Source organism: Hermetia illucens, chromosome 2 (genome assembly GCF_905115235.1).
Source record: "Hermetia illucens chromosome 2, iHerIll2.2.curated.20191125, whole genome shotgun sequence".
Taxonomy (NCBI): Eukaryota; Metazoa; Arthropoda; class Insecta; order Diptera; family Stratiomyidae; genus Hermetia; species Hermetia illucens.
This window is the reverse complement of record NC_051850.1, coordinates 116,507,135-116,534,219: the sequence shown is the minus strand read 5'-3', so window position 1 is coordinate 116,534,219 and position 27,085 is coordinate 116,507,135. Positions and strand designations below refer to the sequence as shown.

General features: G+C 39.8%; 2 protein-coding genes across 9 annotated transcripts in view; one reads left to right on the top strand and one right to left on the bottom strand.

Moving 5' to 3' along the window:
* The window catches only part of LOC119649635 (protein furry), a 582,748-nt gene that overhangs the window by 65,427 nt on the left and 490,236 nt on the right, over positions 1-27,085 (bottom strand). For all 7 annotated transcript variants that reach the window (XM_038051881.1, XM_038051885.1, XM_038051884.1 and 4 more), the window contains one exon: positions 1,984-2,103. In XM_038051881.1, the coding sequence (XP_037907809.1) occupies positions 1,984-2,103 (120 nt within the window). The remainder of the gene's footprint in view (positions 1-1,983; positions 2,104-27,085) is intronic.
* The window catches only part of LOC119649638 (thyrotropin-releasing hormone receptor), a 233,547-nt gene continuing 225,340 nt past the window's right edge, over positions 18,879-27,085 (top strand). For both annotated transcript variants that reach the window (XM_038051890.1, XM_038051889.1), the window contains exon 1: positions 18,879-20,133. In XM_038051890.1, the coding sequence (XP_037907818.1) occupies positions 19,456-20,133 (678 nt within the window). In that variant the 5' untranslated portion in view covers positions 18,879-19,455. The remainder of the gene's footprint in view (positions 20,134-27,085) is intronic.

Genomic DNA, 27,085 nt, shown 5'->3' with positions numbered 1-27,085 from the left:
ATTCCGATATCTGCTCAAATAAACTTGCTAACAGTATATTACTACTTCTTAGAAATTTACCGAAAAACCCCCCTTAAATTCATCCTGGGACTTCCGGATTCTGTACAAGCATAGAGGACAATATTTCGTGTATATGCGCTAAATTTCATAGAAATCAGGCAATTAACGCCAAACTTATAGCAGTTCAAACTTAGCAATTTCGTGCGTGTTTACTGCTTTCAAAGCCATGCAAATCAGATGCTGACGTCATAATTACCCGGAATAATTGACATTCGCGTGGAATATTAAAGTCACATTTATGAAGAATCTATTTATCTGCAGCCCTTTTAAGGTTTTGTGTAAAACACTTATGTGAAATCTAATCTTCGAGAGATGTCCCATTCCGGTATCTGCTCAAAAAATTTACTAATAGTATATTATCAACTTTTAGAAATAGACTAAAAAACTCCCCTTAAGTTCATCCTAAGTATACTAAATTTTGCACCGACATAGAGGACCGCCTCGTGCATACACATGCCAAGTTTCATGAAAATCCAACTGTTAGTGGGAAAGTTATAGCAGTTCAAACTTATCAATTTCGTGTTAATTAACAGCATTCTAGGCCATACAAATAAGATGCTGACGTCATAATTAACGAGAATAATTGAAATTCCAGTGAAATATTAAAATTCCATTCAAGAAGAATCTAATTCTCCCTAGCCCTTCTTTATATTTGATGTTGGTTACATTGTTGGCATTTGCTAATAATATTAAACTCAGAGTGTGAAGCGTATGAGGTTGACTATTTCAATACAGGGCTTTCCATCAAATGATTTATTTAAATTACTTTCTAAAAAATAAATGCCAATAGAATTTTTAACTATATGACACGGAACTGTCAGGCTCACCGCTCCTCACATCTTCTAATTTTTCTTCAGCCTTCAGTTCACAAGCGGCGTCGGCTCGTCGTGATCGGTTTCGTTATTTTATTTTATCAAATGCCTGATCAGGATGTAATCGCGAGACCTTCAAATCCCCATCCAGTGTATCATGCGACCATTGTTTTGGCCGGCTTTTTGGTTGCTTACCATTGACTTCGATGTTCTCACCAATACTGGTTGTTGAATTCTGGTTAGCGTGAATTACGTGGCCACATCATCGAAAACGCCTCTCTTGCAGTTTTTCCACGATCGGTGGAAACCCATATCGATTGCGATCCGTTCATTGTCCTTTATAGTCAACACTCAAACTATAGAGAGCGACAGACGGAGGACATTGCAGGAAATTTTAGATTTGGGACGTGCGCTGATACGTCGATCACAAAGAACACCAGTTGCGGAATGTCACTTCATCCAGGTGGCGTTAATGCTTGAAACATTTCATTACGCAGTTCTCCATTGGCTGATAGCATTGACTCGAGATATTTAAATCGCGCAGTTCTTTCAATGGCAGTAATCTGCCCCTCCAGATATTTAAATCGCTGAGTTCTGGCAATGGTGGTAACCTGCCCAGAACTGAGCGATTTAAATATCTCGGGTCGATGCTATAAGTCAATGGAGAACTACGTTATGCTCCTCACATAGGGAAACACAAAACCTTTTATACCTGAAGCGTCAAGCTTCCGGTTTCCCGACTTGTTTTTATGATAATTGCGACCAATAAAACAATTTAGTTCAAAAGGCATTATTTTGCATCCCAATCAAGAATTCAATAATCACTTATCTTGATGATAACCCTATGTGCAACAACAAAAAACCACCTATGGTGAAGCCACTTTACACCACTTCTCTATGTATATTCATGTCTGGCATTCATTTAGATCCAAAAAAGTCTAGCCCCCACAAAAGCCTAATTTTCTATGAAATTCTGATCCAATTACATGCAAGAAACTTTCAAACTTCTCCTTTGCTGAGACCAAAATTTGTGTTGTCAAGTGGTTTTACTCTCAGGATATTTTGTTTGTAAACATATCACTATTTCATATCTATTGATTTCGAGACTTACCGGAAAACATTGACATTGTCAATTCGGGTCGAAGTTGTGCCATCTGTTTGGATAGGAACCGTTGCGACCTACAGTATGCATTGCTGAGTAGAGTGTCCAACGTGCCAATCTTCTCATCTTCTGCAAAGAAAGAGAGAGGAAAGCATAATTTAGCAAGCTGTAAAAGAACGGTGTTTACGAAGGACCGGCATATCAAGGATATATCCATGTTATCCCTTATCACAAACATATAGTACAAAGCTTTTCTCATCCTCCAATTCACAAAACTCTTGAAATTCATCACCATCCGTAAACTCAACATCAATGTTACACGTTTGTATATGATAAGGACATGTCACATAGAAACCCTCTTCACTCTCGTACCTCCTGTTTTGAATGTCATCCGAAAGTTCACAGAATCAACAACGTAGATGCCGGCCGAAAAGATTACACCGAAGCGAAACAAAAACTGAGTCGCACTAAGAAAGCTCTCCAGGTTTACACAAAATATCAGCGAAATAGTGTTTTTGAGGGGTTGAAATCCAAAGAGAATTGAGGGAAAACTTCTCTTCTGAAGGATCCTGTCAATAGGTGAGCAGCAAGTTTAAGAGAAATATTCAACAGGTTGGAGAGTTTGCCGAGGAGGGTGCGTTGTTGATATTTTTTGTTTAATTCCATGAATCATGCTTAATTTTTTCATTAATCCATTCTGTTGGAAAGTTGGGGATGTAATTTGAATGCAGGCAGAAGTTTGAAGGAAGACAGCCAGTTGTCACGGTTTCGAGCTCAGAAATGACGCTAGATGAAATTCGGTATTCAGACAATGCGTTATTTTTTTACTGAAAAGTACCGAAAATAATTTTAAGAAGATTATTATTGTCTTTGACCCTTATATATTTTTTATTATACTTTCTCATATTTTTTTTAATATTTTGCCATTTTGTGATATACGAGTTCGTTGGAAGAACACGTTTTCTAGATTGATTTCGAGATTATTTTTGTTGATCTTAATTAAGTCAATAAGTAAGTACCTATCTAATCATTACTTATTTCTTTGAAACAATTTATGTATGACGTGAGTTATATATATATATTTAATTTTATAGGCTTTTATTATGAGGAAAAATTAAGATCTCTCCTTGCAAAAAAATGTGTTAGATAAAAACACTGAAAACCAATGTTGGCAATTCAAATGGAGAGATTGCATATATCAAATGTTTCGCGCCAAGTATGGTCAGAATCAATCAAAAAAGGATGGCAGAAAGGGTCGTAAAAGGTTAACCTCGACTAGGGAGGAGCGAAAAATAAGGGATATTTGTCTCCAAAACAGAATAATTAGGTTTTTTCGTCGCCGTTCAATAAAGGGACCGCTTCTTGCCCTGCGATGATGAAAAAGTGGCTCAATTGATGCAAATAATATTCGAATTGGATAGTTGATGATTGGAAAAGATATGCACTGACTGAAAAATTAAATTTTACGGGGATAAGACCTAATGAAAAATTTAAAGAAGATTCAATCGTAAAAAGGGCGATTGTTGCCGAGGCAAGATCAACCCATATGGGCCTTGAAAACCAGAACACTACCCCAAGTACATGAATGGTTATCAAATGAAATTTGATTGTAAATGACTCTGCTCTACGCAATAAGACCAAAAAAGGAAAGAGTTTTTTAGAAGAAACCCAAAGAAAGCGTTTGAAAACCAACGAAAAACACAAACTTTTCAAGAAAAATATAACGAACAGATCCAGTTAATAGAAGCCCTTATTGCATAGAAGCAGCGTGAAACCTTCAGGTTTTTTTACATATTTGGGTAGACATTGAACACCTCAAAATGTTTATTTAGTATCTGAAGGTATTCACGTGACATTCAAAGTCTCAGATTCCAGTAAATTCGCAACTACGCCATGCAAGCCCAAGTGAGGAAAGATGGTTTGTGCAACGTACTTTGGAATATCTTCCAATAAATAAAACAAAAATAAAGTGCTGAGATCAGGGAAAGTGATAAATAAAATATTGCTAGTCATTCTAATATGCTAAATCCTACCTGATCTCTCTTGGCGACAGGTCCCGCAAAAGGTCGACCAAGCAGATGCATCCAATGTGATTAAAAGCAAAATGATCGGGTTGAGTTACAAGCCTCGGAAAAATGCTAGGGCTTTCATCTCAGGATGTAAGTATATTAATCCGAACAAATAAAATATGTGTCTACATGCTAGATATTGGCACCCTCACAAGAAAGACCGAGCTTGCAACAGCCCTTCGGAAAAGGCGGATAGTATCTGCACTCTACAAGAAATCCGACAGCCTAGTGTCAAAAGTTGCGACATAGAACGCGAACGCATTTTTACTGGCTATAAACTTCAACTATTTTGTTGGCCCACAAACTCAATGCAGTTTGGCATTGCCATCTCTAAGGATTTCCGTGACGGCTGATGAAGCTCACTTCAATTCTTCAGCACGTACACCTGATGCGAAGAAGGATGCCTTCTGGAAACTTCTTAATGTAAAAACCTATCACGTGCTCGCTGATAACAATGTTATTATTGCAAGCGACCTTAACGGTCAGACGGCAAAAAGTCTCATGGGGGAAAAGAGTTTGGAGCGCGCAATGAGGGTGGCGAGCGTATAATCGATTTTGTGAATATCCAAGACCTAGTATTTATGAATACATGGTTGATTAAACGATTGTCTCATCTTCCTACATTTTATAGTGGGAACAGTAAAACACAAATCGACTATATTCTCATAAGACGCTGACATTTTACAACCGTCACTAATCACACCATCGCACCTCAACATCGACCGTTGGTTGCGAATCAAGCAACCAATAAAACAGCGTGAGGAACGCGCTGGCCCGCCACGTATTAAATGGTGGTGATTTCGTGAGAAGAACGGAGAAATTATCTCACTGATGCGGTTACCAACCATTACGAATGTGGAAGAATCGTGGAACCAAGTTAAAGAAATAATCCACAAAACGATCTATGCAAGCCTCGGGGTCACCAAGCCAGATAAGAGGTTCATCAGCCGAGATACCTGGTTTTAGAATAACGATGTTAAAATGAAGGTCCATGAAAAGAAACGCCCCTGCCATAAGTTTTTCAACGGTAAAACGCTCGCCAATTGGAAGATTTATAAGAATGTCAAACGGGAAGCAACGAAAGCGATCGCTGTCACCCGAGCGATCCATTACAAAGACCTTTACGATAAACTAGACACTCAGAATGCGAGAAAGATCTGTATCGACTAGTGAAAAACGTGGTATATTTTAATGTCAAAAACGGCACTTCCCTCACCCACCGACGAGCCGCGACGGATAGATCACCAGAATATTTCGAGTAGACTTCAACTGATGAATTTTTTCATCCTCCATTTCCGTAAACATTGCCAACATTTGGGCCAATTCCACCTATCAGCGCCACTGAAGTCGAGGAAGCAATTGAACGTATGGAGTTGGGGAAAGCGACAGGACATGGCGCTCGTTTGACCATGTGCCCTCTCACCACTTCTCTTTGTCCTTTTTGTGGATACTGTCACACGGGACATCGAACGTCCAGCGCCCTATACCCTCCTTCATGCAGATAATCTTTCCTGGAGTTTCACACCAAAAATTATCTTGAGCAACTTGCCCAAAAATGGAATGATTGCCTGATGCAAGACGGAATCTGAATAAAAAAGAATTTTTGACGACGGATCCAAATGAAACAGGCACTATCTCTATCAATGAGATTTAAATATCTCGAGTCAATGGTATTAACCAATGGTGAACTGCGTTGTCAAATTGCTTCACGCATTAGCGCAACCTAGATAAAGTGGCGATCCACAAGTGATGTTTGTTGTGATCGACGTATCAATGGAAGTCTGAAATCTAAAATTTATGACAATGCCGTCCGTTCTGTCCCCTTAAGGGTCCTGAGTGTATGATCATGGTGATTTGAAGGCCTTATGACTACATCCAGATCAGACTTTAGGTACAATAAAATGAAATGCACAGGAGCGATGATCCTGACCGATTGTAACTTAGTGGGATTTAAACCAAACTTGTCAGTAGGATGCTTTATAGGATTCTAGAATGAGCTTAAGGTAATGTAGTAATATAATATATATAGTATCATATTATTATTAACTTTATTTAAGCAGATATCAGTATGGAGGGTATTTTGAGCGCTAGGTACCCTATAGTAGCAAGTTAATTTTTTTTTCAGATTTTTGGGTTGGTTAGTTTCTGAGAATGGTCATAAAAAAATTATCAGAATTCAGAAATCGAAGAATGTCGGAAAACTGCTGTGTGGATATGGTCGCTACGCCTTTCTGACAACGTCATAACCATTGGCTTCGCCAAATATTCAACAGCAATGCATTTACCATGATATTGGTTCTGGGGCGGCAGTGTCTACATGAAAGTCCATGAAGCGAAACACCTCAGTCAAAAGCTCCACGACGAAAAAACCATCGACAATTGGTAAATATCTAGAATGTATAAAAGCATGTATATGAAAGTGATCATTGCGATGAATAGTACGCTGGAAAAAGCTAATGGTAAATTGGACAGTTCAAACGACACCAAGGTTGTGTATTGGCTCTGTGGTAGGACGCACAGTTACTGATGCGAAACCATTGTAATATACATCCCCTCGTTTCTAGTCAGGTGGATTTGATTTGAAGAAGGTATTTGCTCATGAGCAATGCAAACTAATTTGATCTAGTGCGATATAAATAGGAAAGTTCGAAGTATGGAAAGTGCATCAGAGTCGCTCCTTGCGTCAGGAGATAGTAGCCTTTGGCTACTCCTTTTTAATCACATCAGACCAGATTATGTTTTCTTACCGTTTGACAGCAAAGTTGACCCTCTTCCAAATTTAGAATGATCGCCCCATAATTATAAGCTACGACAAAATCTGAAAAGAGAATGTTTGACAATGGACAGCAATTAAGGACTAGAATTTCTATAATATGGACAAAATTTGCTGGGCCAGCGCGAAGCACGATGACGGGGCTATGGAAAGTCTTCATCTTCCCCCTACTTCACTATGCTTTTGTACAGTAGAACGTCTGTTGAAAACAAGTGCAAATTTAATGTCATGCAAGACATAACGGCATTAGTAAGGTTCCCCCGCAGCACGAACAAACAGAGGTTGTAAGGATATTAAAAGCAGGATTCCCCTCCAGAATGAAGTCAAGCATGAGATAATATGGTCATGAGAGCGGGGGTCTTAACGTTAGGGTAGGTTTTGGCAACACCTCGATATGTTTCGGAGGTCGTAACGACTGACACTGAAAAAATGCGACCCTTCGCATTTAACTAGAATAAATCGCCCCCAATAATAGATTTAGCAGTTGTCTTTGTCACTGAAATTGGTCTCTAAAAAGGTGACTACTTTTGGTTGCTTTACAAGTTCAAAAGAGACCGGCTTCTATGGTTCAAATATCGATCGGCATTGGATCCGGATAAAAGATATATTGAAAAGCCGTCAGAGAGCACTAAGCCGCTATTAAAACGACTTTGCCTCTGGCAATCTCCAAGGAATGGCTTGCCATAGAATTCTGAACGCGCATACAACTTAAGGAACTCGAAATTACTTTAACCGTTGCAAGTGGGGCGAATGCGACGTATTAGAGTTCCAAGTTCATGACAACTCTTATGATATGCCCTCTTTTTAAGGTTTTGTGTGAAGCAAAAAAATATAAAGGAATATTTTAGGTTTTTAGCCATATACGAATGGAAGTATGTGTGTAGAAAGTGTCTCACCTAAGATGAACACAAAACCGTTATGCCCAAAGCACCAGCTTTCGGTATTCCGACTTGGTTCAAAAATTAAAATTACAAATCTAAATATAATTCTATATGAAAAACGCTAAAAAATCACATACAACATGTTGAGAAACCGGAAGCTGGACGCGTCAAGTGTGGAAGGTTTTGTGTATTTCTTATATGCATGCTTGAGTGGACATTTGTTCCACTTAATGTTTATGCAGTTAATAGGTCAAACTATTCACTTTAGCTTGACACTGTTTTTCCGAGTCTTATATTGCAGTGAATTGGCACAAAAACGTCAACTTTGACCTAGTCCTTAGTAATCCTGCAATTTCCACAGGACTTGACAGTATCATATAATGGCCTATATTACAGTAGAATTTTTTGAACCTTTTCCCATACGGAGGACATATTGAAGCCTAGACACCGTATAAAGACAACTTCCTGATTTTTTTTCAGATGTCAGCTCAGTGCCTTTGGAGAATGACTCCCGTTAAATAAGCGATCATTTCCAAGCCCCCTCACTCCTCCCTTTCACAGCTAATGTCAAACCTAATACTTACTTCGGGACTTATTGAAACCTTTTATTTTGTACCTCACATGGCCATAATCGGTGGCTATTGAAATTGGCGTATATATTCGGTTTTGAATAGAAAATATTTTGGTACTGTTCGCGTTGTTGTAACTCGCCCCTAGATAACGCTGCTTTCCACTTCAAGGGCTACCGAAAGATCTGAACAACATGATGTACTTATTACAAATTTTAAACAAAAGCATCTTACTTGAAAGCAGCTGCAATTTCTAAAGAGGAAGACACACGACGTTGAATTAGACGCTCACGAAACGCTCGATCAAGATTGACAATTGATCCTAAAAACGCACCATTGAGTTACATTCCCTGCTCTCTATCGAATTTGGGAAAGTTTTCGACAGCCCCAATAGAAAGAGTGTTTAGAGTCCTCTATGCAATAGAACTATTTCGAAGAAGTTAGTGACTACTATTAGGGCAACTTACGATGCAAACGATGCTGCATCTATGTAAAATTTTGGCGAGATTTGATCTCCCACAGGGCCGGATTCAGTTTCTGTAACTACTACTATCTGTTATCAGTATCGTTTTTCATGCTGCTGTGGCCAGAGGACATGAGAGGCTCAACAGAGGTTGGCATCTTTACCCAAGTGGCCCCACTACCCTGGTGATGTTTTCATAATCTCGCGTCAAGTTGCTGCAAGAATGGATGAATTGATTTGGAAAAGGAGACAAGGACATTTGAACTAAAAATATATACGGACAAAACTAAGATTCTCAATAATAATAATAGTTGGCGTAACAACTGGATCAGGGCCTTGACGTGTGTTAGAGCACTTCATTCAAGACCGTAGCGGTACACTACAGTACACTGTAGGAGGCAAGGTGGTCAGCATTGCCCTCGCCGGAGATTATTACCCAGATTTGACTCAGGTACTCAACAGCTGAGTCGACTGGTATCCGACGTCAAATTACGATGCAAATCCCACTGTCACCAGTGAGATTTGAACGGCGACCTTCCATACGACAGCTTTATGCTCTAACCACTCAGCTGTTCGGACACCTATATGACTAATGAAGAACACATTGGTGGGGAAATGGAATCCGCGATGGAGCATAAAACCTGGAAAACACCTGCTGAACCAATACCAAAAGCTCTACTACCGAACCACACTTGCATCTTCACATCGTGATCGCTGGGAGTTCTTTCTTAACGAGAAGCTGGAAACGGAGAAGTATGAAGGCGAGTTTCCCGCAGCTAAAAAAGCGGAAAATTGTACCAACTGGTCCTCCAGATTCGGGGATTGTGTCGGGTTGACAACCCTACACGAAAAACCACTTGTTACGAAGCCACAAAAAAGCTTTAGACTGGATGGATATTACATGCTGGACGAATTTTACAATGACGAACCAGGCGACCGTGTGCTCCCTGTACAGAAAAGGATCTGCCAAGCAGTAGGTCGATACTCCATTTGATTATAGAGGTGACGCAACAGCGTTTCAAGAAATTCGCTGGTCAGGAGATTGATTTCCCATAAAGGAGCCACTATTTCTTATATTCATAGTACGGGCTCGAATAACAACACCGCTTTGTATTCCTCTTGACAATCAGATGAAAGTGAACACGGAAGCCATCTACAAGAAAGTGCTGCTGCAATAACCGAGACTAACAGAGGTCCTGGATATGAAGTATCGTCAAATGATCTTTACAACCACCCGAGGAACGTTATCGTTGATATGGCCACAGTTACATTTGGCCCCGCCCGCAAGAAAAGTCGGAACTGACTCAACGATGAACGCGACATACCGAGCAGCGCTACTATTTCAAGGAACGCGGACAGAAGCCTATCACCGTCGGATAAGCAATTTTACAGGCGGAAAAAGGACCTTGAAAGGTACAAGGAGCAACCACACCAGGGGCGTAAGTCTTTGGTGGATTATTTTCTATTGCTCGCATGCAAAACTACCATATTTAAGTGAATTTTGAAATTTTTTAAAATTTGAACAATTATATCTTCGAAGTGATGATGACCTTTGCAATTGAAAAAATATCTATTTATAAGAAATTTATGTAGTCTCCGAAAATGGTACCACATCTGGAATTAAATGATTGGGGAAGTGGGAAATTGAAATTTTTTGGGAAAGTCACGCTTTATTCTATATTCTATAACCTATATTCTTTTTAACCTGGCGTAGAAAAACGTGATCTGTAATGCTAAGATAAAAACGGGAGACAACATCTTCTTCAAGTCTACCCAACTACTGGCCTATGCTGACCATATCGACATCATGCGAATAATAACCAGAGATGTGCAAACTGCCATTATCCAAATCAAGCAGGCGGTGCGAGATCTTGGGCTGCATATTAATGAATGCAAAACGAAATATATGGTGCAATGTCAGCACCAAAAGCCAAAGAAGCAAATAACAACAATTAAAACAGGGGACTACAACTATGAGACCGTTGATAATTTCTCCCATGTAGGATCGAAAATCTCAGCCGAACCTATGACGATGAAATCCATGCAGGTTTGTTAGCAACCAACAGAGCCTATTTTAGTTTACAAAAACTGTTTCGCTTTGAACGTCTCACCATAGGCTCAAACTTCTTACTGTACAAGACAATGATCTTGCCAGTCCTCATGTATTCCTCGGAAACTTGGGTTCTTAGCAAGGAGAATTGCGAACTCTTGGCCGCGTTCGAGAGAAGAATCCTCCGAAGGATAGACGATTCCGTAGCCTACATAACGACGAAATCTATGAGCGATACCATGAGTTGCAGTGGGCAGGTGATCCAGCCAGGAAAGTCTATAAGAACAATATATATATTTGGCGGAGAAAAAGACGTGGCAGATCCTAGCTCCCATGGAACAATGGTATAGGCCAGGTCGCTAGAGAGCTTCAAGGGATATCGAATTGGTGGATCTCGATCCAGATCGGATACCGGTTGTTGCGCTATTGATGAAAGGAACATTGAAGGAATCGAATAGTTTGAATATCTGAGGAACATTGCCTTAGCCGACGGTGGCACTGAATTTTATGTGACTTGACACCATTAATTCCGACTATGTCGTTTAAATGTTGGATTCAAAAGCAACATTGGGATTACGCTATTCCGTGCTAATCGTGCCTAGGAATCTATTACAACTGCAATGTTGGAGTAACAGTAAAATAAGCGTAAGGGAAGACATCCATAACCGAAACCAAGATTTGAAAAATTGCAAACTCTACTCCTCTAAGAATTTTTGGCCCCCTACATGAGGATGGATGATTCCGTAGCCTACACAATGACGAAATCTATGAGCGACATCATGACCGTCCGGTTGTGGATAAAATCCGGCTCAATAGGTTACGGTGGACGGGTCACTTAATCCGTATGGATGAGGATGATCCCACCCGGAAAGTCTATAAGGGCAATATCTATGTTAGAAAAAGAAGGCAGAAAAAGAAGAGAGGCAGACCCTGCCTAAGATGGAGCGATGGTGTAGGCCAGGACGCCAGACATCTTTTAGGGATATCGAATTGGTGGACCTCGGCGCAAAACCGGGATGTCTGGAGTTTCTTATTAAGGCAGACCTAGACCGGATACCGGTTGTTGCGCCATTGATGATGAACATTTGACCACAAGATATTAGATTGAAAAACTTCTACTCAATCATCTCAGAGGGATCATGATTGAAAATATGATTAGAGATAACTTCCCTCACGATCATTATGAATATTTTACAGCCAATTTACATCTATTCGAAAAGATTCTTACGGTAATTCAATATCTACACTTATACATTTCATTCATTAAATCGGAACTTATTGAAAGGAGCACTTCAAGGTAAACAGGAGTCTTGTAGATGTCAAAAATATGTTTGCAATTTTTTTTATGCATGCGATGAATGCAATTGATTACGACACTGAATAGACGAAGCAGTGGCAGATAACTTTGTATACAGTAGTTTCCCGGAAATGAGCACTTAAATTCACTTAATGAAATCTGGCAAATATCACTTTCTACGCATTTAAACCATAACGCGGGAATGATTCTCTGAGCATCATCTGTGGTTAAACACTCAAGTTTAGATTCAAGATCTTTTTAAGTGGTATCCACTGCAATTGAAACGACTACGAAAATGAGCAATGCACTTCCACTTAATCTTGCGAATTACCCTTTCTCAGCACTCTTTTCATTTTCTCCACATTTTAAACTTCGTAATGAGAGTTAATGCGATGTAATAGTATATTTTAAAAATAAGCTGTTTAGTTGGAGGAAAGAAACATACAAAGCAATTGTACTTGACACTATCGCTAAAGTGCACTACAAATTGCATTTGATGTGTATGAGCTTTTTGCTTAGAGATGTTGAAACCACGTACGTTTCGATCCGACATCTTAATTGAGTACAATAAAGATATAATGCAAGCTAAACTGAAGAAGATTTTAACTACATCAGGAATTTGGAAGTTTAGTATTCTTGATTGATTTAGAAATAATCCCAGTAGGGTTGCTAAGTAGAATTTTAGAGTAGTCACATTATCCTGTTATTGTTATTATGTTCATTATCAATCACCCTTGAATTAAGTTAACTGACAGTGATATGTACAGATACGCTAAATACTTGAAGTGGGGTCAATGAAGAATCCTGAACGCAATGACAACTTTCCTTAAACGGCACGTGGAATGAATTTTTTGGTTGACCTAGCATATCTCCCTTTCTTACGGAATTAAAGGCATTTCTGACATCAAGCGTTACCAGGAGCATTATTCGCCGAGTTTGGCAGCTCGGAGCTTCAACTTGACGAACAGCATCCACAACGACTATGGTGACATCTACTAGGGATGTCTCTTCTGTGAAACTGAGTTACCTTGAGAATAAGTCCCCGCCGGTATGTATCGCTTAAGTGTGTCTATTCCTGATGAGCTTTTCGAGCACTTTCCCGGCCGCAAAAAAATGGGAAGGAAGCTCCCTGCCCTCTTTCAGGCAAGCGTTGAATACTCCGTGTAGTAGGCTTGGTCGAAGGTCGGAATAGCATCGGTCCTGATCTTTTCCAGTTCTTTCATGACAAAAAGTGGACAATTCTCAGCGCTTTCCACGTTGTTGTCATTAGCTCAGACGGTGTGTGTAGGGAATATTACCCGTACAATACGGTCCATCTGTCCGACATAAAGTGGGCAACGTTTCCAAGATTTTTCGGGTAACCAATTTATACCGAGTCTCCCTATCCCCCCATTGTTATTTACTCCCACCGAACCACAATTTTCGCTTAGCTTGTCAGGGTATCATTATTAGGTTCATAACTGAATCTATGTCAATGCCAAGAACAGCGTTATCACTCCGAAGTGCCCGCTACCGCGGCTTTACCTATTTCAAGAGCATCAATGATGACGTGCACAGAGAGCACAGGGGTGGTGTACGTCGAGAGATAGCATCAACCACTTCGAACGCAATGTATTGATGATCGCTTGCCGAGAAGTCCTTCAGAATTCACCACCCGTCCCCCGACGACAACGCTGATTTAATGCAAAGTTTAGGAGGGAAATGTAGGTGTCGAACTTTGGCATGAAGCCGGTGTTTAAGGCTGCGGGTTTTGTTCTCAACGCTATTTCCAGGAGACATTTTTCTTTGAAGGCTGGTTGAGGATACGCCCCTCTGTACCCAAGATACCGCCCTCTAGAACCTCTGAGTCGAAAGTGCGCACCATTCGGTGAAAAGCGTTAACTCTTATCCAGACAAACCGGCTTGGGTCCATGTTCCGATACCGTTCGTTTATAAACACTAGACCAACTTTTACTTTCGCAACGAACTGCACCAGCTACTCGTGAGCGGTTTCTCTCAGGTGCATGCTGATTTGTAATGTGCGGACCATGTTAGTTGTCCTGTTATACCCTGAAGGTCGTACACCGTTTCGGGATGGGGCACACACAAGGCAGGGTTCTTTTTCCTTGCAAATCTACGCTTTATGTACTACTTGACTTCACATGCGATATCCTGCCCTCTGTCAGATCTCCAAAGGGCTGTAGACATGTGCCCATAGTCTAGTCTGATGGATGTTTTCGGAACCTCACACATATTCCAGTCAATTTTGATTTTTCCCGCTGGTGAAAGTTTTCTCGTGTATTGCTCGGCAACTTCCACCGCATCGAATTTTCGATTCCGATAATTCGTGGAACATTCGCAGAAATAAGTTACCTCGGGCATTCAAGTTTGGTGGCCTCTTCCTCTCCGGTACTTCACGTTAAGTAGTCAAGACCACTGATTTCCAGAGAGTACAAAAGTTGTAGGATAGAAACCAGAATCTCCCGCCCAGTAGCCGGTCATCTGACTCGCACAATGGACCCGTCTTCGAACCTAATCCAACGAGAACTCTGCTACCCTGGAAGGTACTTCTATTCCATTGTCTTCCGGCTTAATCTTACAAGGGTTTCGATGAAGACCCAGACCGAAGTCGTGCCTTTCGGCGCTTTAAAGAGAACAGTTGACGGTCTTCATTTTGCCCCCTTCTCTTTTGCTGCTCTACCATTCATATCCGCCTTGACACTTTAGGTAGACGGTTTTCAATCGAGCAGCGTGCTGTTTCCTCTGGTCGTTCTCCACTTTCTTTTCTGAGACCTGAAGACTATTTGGATGAAGTTTACTTCAGGCACGCTTTCTTCTTAGTTCGATCTACAATGGACTATTTGCGTCCCGTTTGTCCCGTTGCCCTCAATGTGGAGTGCGATTGCTTCTGCTTTTCGCTGTAGCATTGCACAAGTCAGCCCACCAGTTTAGAGCGGCGCAACTGTTTACGAAAATCACATAGCCATGGAACTTTAAATTGAACTTCAGAACAGATTGGGTTTACAACGACGAAAATGGTGTCAGAAAATTAAATGGTTTAGAATTGGCGCATAGAGAGAGCACTCTTCGAATAGGTCAAAAAGTACAAAAATTATTCTTGAGAGAAGTAGAAGATGAAATTACCAAATAGCACGGTACTCAACTCGCTGCTTTGGAATAGGAGCGAGGACTAACTGGAGAATGAGAGCTTCGCGTTCCTCGATTTTCAAAATTTGAGAAGGCAAAGATTTCGAGAGCCAAGAGGCGATATTGGACTTTAGGGCCCATACTACTATTGGGAACTAGCCAGAAATTCATAGAGCTAGGCAGGAAAATTCAATCGCATCCACCATAACACCACCCCGAGCATAACATTCTCTGATTATTACTTGTCTCTTTTTTTGCAGGGGAGAAAAATATCAGAGAGACTCCGGTTTAATTTTTAATTATAACGGAGCATGCACATGTATCCTTTTCGAAGTGTGCGTGCATGGTTGCGTTTGTGGCCAGGTCGGAAACCGTTGGTAGTGGATTGGTTGGCAGATATTGCATCCCAGGTACTAACCTACGGATCGGTCGTCGACGCATGCTGCAAGCGCACTTCCTACCCGCGCCTGCCATATACCTCATTGTAAGGATGCTATGAAGTTGCAGTTAAGGCTGTGATTGGTCGATTGAGAAGAACACCTCCTCTGGGTTTTGAAATCTAAACCGCTAGTCTGTTCCAATCTCGAGAAGGATGATCTGCGGAACTGGAGGAAAGTTTTCGACACCACAAAAAACCACTGTGGATTATGCCGTTAGTGCTGGACGCGAGCACATTGTCATGGGACGAATAAAAGAACAGATCTAGCAGGCTAGTGACCACCACACAGGCGAAGTTAGGAGCTAATAACGGCTGGATGGAATACTCAATCTGAAACGGGCATTAGAAGTATGATCGGAGTAGTTCGTTTCATCTACACCACACCTTGGAAGAAAGTAGTCAAGTCAGAGAAGAAGTACCTGGTAAATCATCCTTATATAATCTCATTTGTTTGCTGGACGATATGAGACAGCTACAGGAGCCTGCCCTCAAATGTAGACGCAAGTTAGAGGGCATATCGAAGTACCAGTATAGTTTTCACGCTGGCCGATCAATAACAGATACAATGAACGCAGTGTCAGTGAAGGATGAAGCAGTTACAACCGTAAACTGACAGGGCGATAGACAGCATATTAGAAAATCAGGGATATTTCGCGTATTTAGTAAATTATCTATGATACAGATGTAGGTTAAATTGAATATTTGGGAACCGGGAATGTACCTTAAGGACCGGTAGGGAACCCGAACTCCAGGAAGAAGTTACATATATTGGCTATACCGATAACATCGGTAGTAGAGAAACAACTTAAGGATGTTGTTTGGACATGTGAAACAAACATTCGTTTAATCAGGGAAGTTGGCGGAACACAAATTGAAGGAAGTTTTAAGGTTTCGTGCGAAACAATCTGCAGCAGAGTCCACTCGTACATCAATTCTGTACTGAACAAAAGCATCACCAGCTCATTTCAACACCTAATTTTCGGGTCCTAGGTAAGTCAACAGCATTAACAACCATATTTCATTTAAATTTCAAAGCAATTTCGCAAACGAGAACCAACAAAATAATAAGCAACTGCTTGTCGAGGCGTCATCAATTTCTCTCGCGTAGTGTAGCCCTGTATTAGTGGCAACAACGAAATGAGGTTAATCATTTCACCATCCCCCAATTTTCAGGTTCATTACACAAGAATTTCATAGACACAATAAGATTTTTGTAAGACGTGGGTCCTTTACCCCCATCAAGTTGAATATTTCACCAACTTTACAGTTAAACTCCTTCATTTCGAGCAGAAAGTCGGAAAACCGGAAGCCAAACGCTTCAGCAATGAAAGGTTTTGTGTATTGCTTATATAAGCACATTTGAGTGGACATTTGTCCCTAGTTCGTAATGTCTATGCATTTAGTCAGACTATTTACTTTAGTGGGATATTGGTATCCAAAGTCTTAAAATGCAATAAACTTTGCACAAAAGTGACAAATTTGATTTATAATAGCTCTGTTAGTAAGAGGGCGATTTCCACTAAACTTGGCGGTTTTCTGCTCAATAGTACAGCCTATATTAATACATGATGATTATAGAATAAACTCAAGGGGGTTTCCAGTCAATTTCTAAACAAAAGATTTTCCAGTAAATATGGTAATATCTATTATTAGTTTTATTAAAATAGGTATCGATATGAAGAGAGAGACTCAGATGCCACGGGCATAGACCCTGATATTTATTTTAGAGTTTTGGGTTGGTTAGTTGCTGACAACGAGTCCTTGAAGTAACTAACACCTTTTGGACCCCCACACTCGTCTCCTTTACAATCAACGAAAGACAGGTTTAGCAGACAGACAGATGGACGGACTGATAGATAGTCAACCGATTTTAATCAGATTTTCCTTTACATAAAACCCCTTAAAAATCAGAAGAACTTTCCGTCCGGGCTTATGGGGTTCGTTCGGAATGTAACCAGGTACTTTATTAGTATCCGAGAGACGAACATATTTGATAATGACCGTATCTGTATATCTGTGGTCTAGTGTGAAAGATAGTTCTTCCACTGTAGAACGATGGGTGGGCCATAAAACTCTCGTGAAGGTTGGTACTGACGAAATGCCCGTGAAGGTTGGTACTGACGAAATGCGAAAACGAACATAAATCACCACCAAGTGATAATTGTCTTTGAGGCAATCAGAGCGCTTCTTTGTTATGCACATTAAGGAGGAAACTAGTAAATATGTTAAATGTAAAATAAAAATAATAGTCGTTGTCGCAACAATCCAATTGGATCAGGGCCTTGAAGTGTGTTGGAGCAGTTCATTCAAGACCGGAACGATAGATTACTGTACACTGTAGGAGGCAATGTGGTCAACATAGGATTCGCCCGAGATTATTAACTTGATTGACTCAGGTTCTCGTTCATAGCTGAGTCAACTGGTATCCGACATCCAGTGAGATTTGTACAACGACCTTCCGCTATGACAGCCTAGTGCTCTAATCACTGGAGCCAACAGGACGCATCTCGTAATATGTTCGATATTATTAAGAAGCTGTGGATATATTAAAAAACAAATTACTTTGTGGCAGACTCTGGACTAACATAAATGTACTACCAAAAAAACGGGGCATCGAATCCACGTTCCAGGTTCTCATTTAAAGCTACTGAGATGATTCTTATTTTGGACCGAAATCTCCCAATCCTGTCCTGTCTAAACCAGTTCCCAGATCATGAGAAGATGCCATGCAGGTGGCGTGAACATTATCCCGAAAACAAATTCAGACTTCTTTCCTAGAGGCTTCAAAGAGAAACAATTCCCCTCCTGGCTGCTACTCAAAGTAAACCACCTATGCTATTTCTGTTCAGACTATAGTATTTCAACCTTCTGCTTTATATAAAAAACAGTAAAAATCTATTTCTTGGAAACAATCTCACTTTTAAAGTTAAAAGATTTGCCAAGTATAACTAATGCTGATCGAATACCCAATAAAGTTCCGAGTTTGAAACTTCTTTTCCAGGCAAATTCAGCCCCCAATCAGCATTTCGCCTATAATTTTACCATGTTCGAGCTAATGATGAAATTGTTTTGAACTAAGTTTCGCACAATTAAAGTACACACATTTCTAAAGATATGAAAAATAATCTCATTCACAACCATGGCAGCTCAGGGCAAAATCTCGCATTAGCACCATCAACGATACGTTCATAAGTGAAAATTGCAGGCACTCTGTTCATTCTTCGTAAGCTCCTTAAATTGACTAGTGAAACAGTTTCCTCTTAGTAAACATCCCGAAAGTAAACCACTAACTAGCAGAATCCACCACGTGTTAATCGAATTGGGACTTGTAGTACTACAAATCCACATTCAGTCCAAAATCCACAAGGACGACTTCATTCATAAAACAAGTCGTCCCCATCCGCATCCGGATTCACAGTTGAGCATTTCTCTTCTCGACGGATTCTCTACTCCTCGAAGGAGAGCTTTCATAGCTACGTGGATCTCTTCATACACGAGCATGCTGTATTTGAGTGCTGCAGAACCAGAAGGACTTTCCGAGCATTCCTTTCAATCGTTTTAATATCTAGTTTCGACCGGCAAAAGATTCAGTTGATGTGCTACTCGCCTGCGGATTGCATTCAAATCGAAACGATTGGGCGGTCATAAGAAATCAAACCGTTGAGGTATCCTTGAATAGGATATGGTCTTTCGAGTATCTAGGAAGATCAATTTTAAAATAATTCCCAGCTTCCAAGTGATGAAGTTTCAGTGATGCGACTTATTGCATGCCCAAGGGATCTTTTTTTTGGCTTTTGAATAAATTAACCGGAAAATGTTACATTTACCAGAAATATCACAAATGGAGCGAGATATGAATGAAAGCGATACAGGTTTTGTGTTTGGGTCCAGTTTCGATGTTTTGAGTGGATTAAATTCTACAAGGAGCACGCTCTTTCCAGACTTCGGGTTTCCCAACGTATCGGTAGATCCGGATCGCAACGATGCAATTTTGAAGACCGTGGAAGTTATTGGTGATCTGCTCTCACTCTACTACATACCAATCGTGGCTTTCAGTGGTAGCATTGGAAATATCCTGTCGGTTGTGGTGTTTTTCAAAACAAAGTTAAAGAAATTGTCGTCCAGTTATTACTTGGCAGCTTTGGCAGTTAGTGATACATGTTTTCTGTTCAGTTCGTTGATGCAGTGGATGAATTTCATTGGAATCGGGATTTATAACATGAACACAGGATGTCAGCTCCTGTCGTTCTTGAGTTATTTAAGTAGTTTTTTGTCAGTGTGGTTTGTAGTGGCTTTTACGGTGGAGCGGTTTATTGCTGTTATGTATCCGTTGAAACGACAGTCCATGTGTACTGTAAGGCGTGCGAAAATAGTCCTGGCGGGACTGACAGTGGCTGGGTGCATACACTCAGCACCCATTATATACTTTGCAACTCCAGTGTATAACGCGCCATTAAATCAGACGATATGCGATGTCAGCAAGACTTACAAGGTAGGACTTTCCAAAAAGTTGTTACTGTTCAGTGGAAACACGTATATATACTACATACATATACTTTGTATGAATATATTCCGAAAATATGCTATCCACTTTTTGATAATTATGCAGTAATTAACCAATATATTAAATTAAGAACGCAGATGAAACCAAAATATTCGAAAACAAGTAATGAACCTGGGTGCTTTTGGCTGACAAAGCCACTCTCTCGAATTGTTTTCTGTCAACTATAAAAGCCAAGCCACAAAAGTGGTCTTAAAAATCCGCTTTACATAAGTTTTTAACAAATGCTACCAGTGTGGGACCGAAAAATGATAAGTTCCATGGTAATATGACCGTTAGAAATAGCCAATAACAACCCCAAATTTTGTCTTTCAATTGCCAGATAGAAAGCACCTACTTTTCCCAAATTTTGTTTTCCAGGCAACATACATTTATTAAGCTTTATAGATTAACAGTTCTAGTTATTGCTTAGCCTTGGATCTTATTTGCTCTTTGAAACAAGTATTCCCTAGCATATACAGTAGCTGTGATTTGCTCGCCTTTAGGCTTCGCTTATCATCTAGTGATTGATATGGGTTGTCCATTTTACTGATCAAATTTTACTGTCACGCAAAAATCGGCTCCGATGTCAGCGATCATTATCTTATAAAAGGGCCTTTTACTTAGCTTTACAATATAAATTTTCAGCAAACTTCAACAACCCAGATTTATATAATTGTACCATCAATTTGGCATCCAGGATTTTGGCATAGGTCAAAGAATCGCGACAAGAGGCATCCAGCAACATGGACCTTCGCAGGGTATTTTATGGAGCAATAAAGGAATTTTTCACTTTCACCAAAATTACCAATCTGTGATGATAACTTAGACCTGGTTAGGTAGGTTAGGTTAGGTAGGCTAGAAGTATTTCAGTATCATCGATTACTTTGATTTTAGATTTGAATGCGATAGTGGCCTACTGGGTCTACTTCCAATAGAATGGCCTAAGGATGCCAATGCAGGGAGGGAACTTTGAAGGCCGCGCCTCACAATACATCGATTGAAAATGCGTTCCGTCGTGGCTCTTCAATCGCTCGTATCCGGAGTTTTACAGCTCCACGCGCACAGTCCAGTCGTTATTTTTTTTTTCTATTTTCACCTTTCAGTTGTAGTTCGCGTGTTGATCTGTCGGTAGATCCGCGCGAATCCCCTTGTTTGTGGAATTTCCAGAATCTGGTGCGGACCCAAGCATCGGTTACAAGGACACGTGAATTTTTGTATGAAAACACGTGTGGAATCGAAGTGCCACCCAAACCCCTCCCCCCCCCCCATTCCCGAAGCTGGCATGCACGCACGTGCCGACGGAACACTTCGATGAAGTTTCAACATTTGTAGGGAGACCTTAACGGTCAATTTCGCCATCTTTCAGATTTCTGGGATTACTCTCCCCTCTTGGTCGTCTCCGGCTACTCAGGATGATCTTCGGCCATCACCAGTAGCATTTTGTCATTACAGGCTTCTTAAATAAAGTTATATATTATAGAAAGTGGTGAATCCGGCTCATATAGCCAAGGTCTTCCTATTGAGTATCTCTATTTTTTAAGAGTATTGGAATATTTCTTCCCAGATACTTGTTCTTGCAGTTCTAGGTCTAGTTTTCTAGCCAGGATTTTAAATCTGATATTTTCTGAGTATATACATATATCGCCCCTCCGAATGCGGTATCCGCACTAGTATTTTTGGAGCCTCGTATGTGACGAATATCAATCATAAACTACAATCTGCAATTGTGTAAAACTTCTGGCCTTGGTTAAATTTCCTCAACTATAATTAATAAATTTGTCTTCTAAAATTCAGGGATTCTGTTTAATAAATTTATATACCAGAAATAGTAACTATTATATAATACCTAAAGCTTAATTAAGGCGAGGAAATGATTGTCTAAGCCAGTATTTATTTTTTTTCTGAGGAATTCACGATATGTGGAAACTTTTGTATAAGTTCAACTTCTTAGTGTTATTTATTTCTTTATTATCTATGGATTATTACGCGTCAGATGGTGTTTTTGCTCCACTATGTAGTTGCCTGCTTTTGACCTTATGTGCTGGTTATTATTCCTTTTTTTGCACCTTTGGCCTGTTTTATATGTTCAATTACCACACTCTTTTGGTCTGTCCTACATACATTTTATCACAAGACATGGGAAAGTCCTTGCTGAATGGTATTCGAATTTTTAATAGAGAAGAAACGCTACGGGTTAAAACAATCTGGAACCCTCATTTTCCAAGCCTTTTTTTCACATTTTTTGTTATCTGTCAAATTTGACCAATTCTGTTTTCCTCTTAGAGAAATGTGGAAAATTTTGAGGTTGGGTGGGTCTTTTATTTATTCTCGAGGTTCTCCAAAAATAGTTCGCATAAGGGCAGTAGAAAAGTTTCTTTATTGGTGATCCAGCCATTAATTCAAAGAATTTAGTTCTGAATTTGGAAACAGGTTCACTCGTAGATGTAAATACCATTTTTTCAAAGCGTTCCTTCCCCACTCAGTTGAGTCTTCATAAGTGACAACTCACTTTTCGAATAAGTGCCGGGGAACAATGTCATCACTTTCAAAGACATCTTTCTATTGTTTTCTATACTACAGTTCCGTTTGGTTTATCTATGACTTCTCTGCTTTTTTTACACTGTACGTTTTTACGTCTAGTCTGTCTACCGCTTTTCGAAACTATTTTTCGATTCGATAAGTGAACGAGGTTGTTGTAACATTTCATTACCTTCTTTGGCCATTTTTTGCTACGCATCGAGAGGCTCGCCATAATTAGTTTGGAGGCGGCTTTTACAATTGTTGGCTTGCATTCAATCATAACCCTTTCTACCTCTGATGGAGTCAGAAGAGAGGGAGTTTTCTGTATTAAATCAAGCTTGCTTTCATCAAAATCTTCTGATTTGATAATTAGATACAACTTTATTTATCATAATCAATGTGTTCTTCTTATTACCTTGTCAGTAATATACTCTCTGTATGTCTGTCCGTTACACACAGTTTTCTCGGAGACGGTTATAGCGATTGACACAAAATTTGGCGGAAATGTGGGAACTGTGAACGCTCACGCATACAGTAAGTTACATCCTTTTGAATTTAAGGGAGGCCCCCATACATCCAAAAGGGGGGTGTAAATTTTTTTTCATCAAATATAGTCATGTGGGGTATTAAATGAAAGGTCTCGGTTAGTAATTTTCGAAGCCGGTCTTAGTTTCGACATTTGTTTGAAAGGAAGAGAGCGCGGGGGGTTGAAAGTGATCATTTCTTTAACGGACCCATTCTCAGAAACTGTCCAACCGAAAAATCTGGAAAAAAAATTAAGAGTCTTCCACTATATGGTGCCTAGGCTACGAAGTACCCTCCATACCAATATCTGTTCAAATAAAGTTAACAATAGTGCATTACTATAATTTCTAGTAATTGGCAAGAAACCCCTCTTAAGTTCATCCATTATACAGCATAGAGCATCCTACCAAATTTGGTGAAAATCGCACTATTTGTAACAAAGTTATAATAGATCAAAGCTGTTGCTTCTGTGCAAATTCAAGACTTTGAATGTCAATGTCACTTGAAAGTGGATATTTTCACATAATATATGCATATATTACGTGCTACGTACTAATGGGACAAATGCACACTCAAATCTCCTTATAAAATAAATACACAAAACTGTTCATACCTGGAGCGCCTAGCTTCCGGTTTCGAATCTCAAAGCTTTCGATAAGAAAAAGTACCAATTCGAATACTTACAATAGTTACCATAGTAGTAGTTACATAGTAGTCCTTCATTTTCTTCGAAAAGTTCGCTCAGACGCGGCTGCTTTAATCTACGGACAGTATGAGCTTCTTTGCTGGACAATTCGTGCTACATGTTTCCTCTTTCTGTTCGTTGCATATCCATTTGATCGGTACAACTTTTGCATTGCTAGCCAATTTTCGGATCTAACAATTACATGGTGCTCAATATTGTTGAATATCCCTCATTGAACAGTCCCCCAGCCATATAAGCGGCGATTTCAATTACTTTGTCATCTGAGTGCAAATATTTCAGAGTTCAGCTCCATACTGTCGAGTTGAATGGCTCACTGGAATTTTGGGTGTGATCACCTAAGCATGTTGTCAAAAGTTCATCATTGGAGAGGTCTACATCTATTTCACTTTTACGTTTTTGAATTTCTTCATCGGTCAACCGAATTCAATGGATTAGAGGATTCGGTTTGACGAGGAAATTCATTTGTGGAGCAATAATAATTTAATCATGCCATTTTCCATTGGCTTCTCTCACTTTATCAAACGGTTTAGTTAAATTGAGATGCATTTTTCTCGATTTCCAAGATGAAGAATAGCAACGTCCTCCCACTCAGATTATAAAATGGTTGATTATAAACACTAACAGCAAAGCCAATAACGAAGCAAATTAAACAAAGTAAACAAGTCGGGAGACCGGAAGCTGGACGCTTTAGGTACGAAAGGTTTTGTGTACTTTGTGTATAGCGCGTAATATATGCATATATTATGTGAGTATTCACTTTCGAATGATATTGACATTCATAGTCTTAAGGGGGGTTTTGCAGCCAATTACTAAAAATATAGGTATTTCGGAGCCCAGACACCATATAGTGACAGCCTCTTGATTTTTTTCAGATTTTTCGATTGAGGCCCTTTAGAGAAATGTTCACTTTCAACCCCCCGCACTCCCCACCTTTCTAACAAATGCCAAAAGTAAGACCGGCTTCGAAAAGTAATAATCGAGACCTTTAATTTGATACCCCACATGGCTATATTTGATGAAAAAAAAACTTACTACACCCCCCTTTCACATGTATCCCCCCTTAAATTCAACGTAAACGAATGTAACTCACTGTATGTGTGAGCGTTCACAGTTCCCACCTTTCTACAAAATTTGGCGTCAATCGCTATAACCGTCTCCGAGAAAAATGCATGTGATGGACAGACAGACGGACAGTAAACCGATTTTAACAAATCTTAAAAACCAGTTGAAAAGTCACCGCTTTAGGTATGAAGAGTGCTTGTATGTGATATGTGAAAATATTTTTTACGCCGCGATTTCACTTCTGTGTTGCTAGTAAGTCCTAAAGTAAAAAATAACAATTTTCAATTCAATGTCATATTCCTTGCTGTCTGAGGGTATAGTAAATTCACACGAAATAGACGATTTTGAGCGTTGAGGTTAGAGCGATGGACTGTCATAGCAGAAAGTCGCGGTTCAAATATCACTGGTGGCTAAGGGATTTGCTATCGTGACTGGATGGCGGATACCAGTTGACTCAGCTGCGAATGAGCACTTGAATCAAATCAGGGTAATAATCTCGGACGAGCACAATGCTAACAACATTGCCTCGTACAGTGCACTGCAGTGTACCATTACGGTCTTGAATGAAGTGCTTTCTCTCACATCAAGACCCTGATCCAATATGGATTGTTGTGCCAACGATTATTATTATTATTCCCGAGTTGTCACAAACTTGGCAGATGCTGGATTTTACCTAATAGAAGCACGAAGTGCCAAGCATTTAGGCTCGGATGATCCTAGCTACTTAATAACTAAAGGGGCGCTGGTGGTGGTAGCCGGTGGTAGGGAGAATCCGTCGAGAACTCCACGCAACATCGAGCACGTATGCAGAATGGTGTAGTTCTGCATGGTTTGAACCAGACTGTCTGAGAGCCCCAGGACATCAAGGGAAGCCATGAGGGATTTAGGTAAAATTTATGATTATTATTATTATAACTTCCTTAATAATAGTACGATTCTACTTCAACGTTCCAATATCATGGCTTATAATCTGATTCATACTTTTGCATTTTTTGTAATTCTAAGATGGGAGCTCTCCAGTAAAATTTGAAAATATAGTAACATCCTACTATTAACACTATTTGAACACAAATCGGTATGGGATATATTTTAAAACCTAGGGGCACATCTATGATTTTTCGATTGGATAGGTTCTGAAAATAAATATTGTCTCACTTTTCAACCGTTCGAAGGCTTCTGTTTGATACCCCGCAAGATTGCATTTGGAGAAAAAAATCCCGCACCCCCTTTCGCTTTAATGGGGATTTTCCAGAAAAGTACGTGTGGCAGACGGATAGACAGCCAATAAACTAGTTTTACATATTTTTTGATTCTTGCACTGAAAATAGGAAGGATTATTCGGGGCTTACAGAAGAAGAAACGGAAAGGTTCGAGAGTATCGAATTTTATTTTTATATTAGTGCTTCCTGCTCACTCCCTACTGGAGTATAGTGCTTTATTTTTACTATCATAACATTTAATACTGTGCAAGTAATTCGAAGCCATAACAGCAAGATTCGGAGGCTGATGCTCTACCCCCTCAACCATCGCGCAGCCATCTCCCTCTGCTTCTTATAACTCTATTTAAATAGTTTAATTAAAGTATTAATAATATTTCTAAAATCCGGTAGGTCTACTTTACTATTTTACTTTAAAATAAAGAAGGGATAGTATTCTCTATCGTCGCAACTTTTTTGTATCCCAAAGGACAAAGTTTTGACAGAAAGATTCAATTCCTGACTCAAGACAACAAAACTAATCTGTTGCTCATCTTTTTCAATTATTGAAAGGAGAGAGGGCAAATATGAAGCATTCAAAGGCGAACAATTTAGGAAACAAAAAAGGCCTTGCAAAGTAACGTAATCAGAATTCAGGTTTACCTCTATAGATCGTAAAAAATAAAATAACAATAAACGAACCTTCAGTAGCAACGGAATCATAACATATGGTAGCGATGCATCAGGCCAGCGACTTGCTTTTTAGGCGTATTTTTGTAAAAGAAACCAAATCATTGTACTTGGTATTCTACGTGTAACTTTAAAAGCATCTCAATCGAATCGAGCACTTTGCGTAACACAATATTCTTTCAAATTTGAGATTCTTTTTTAA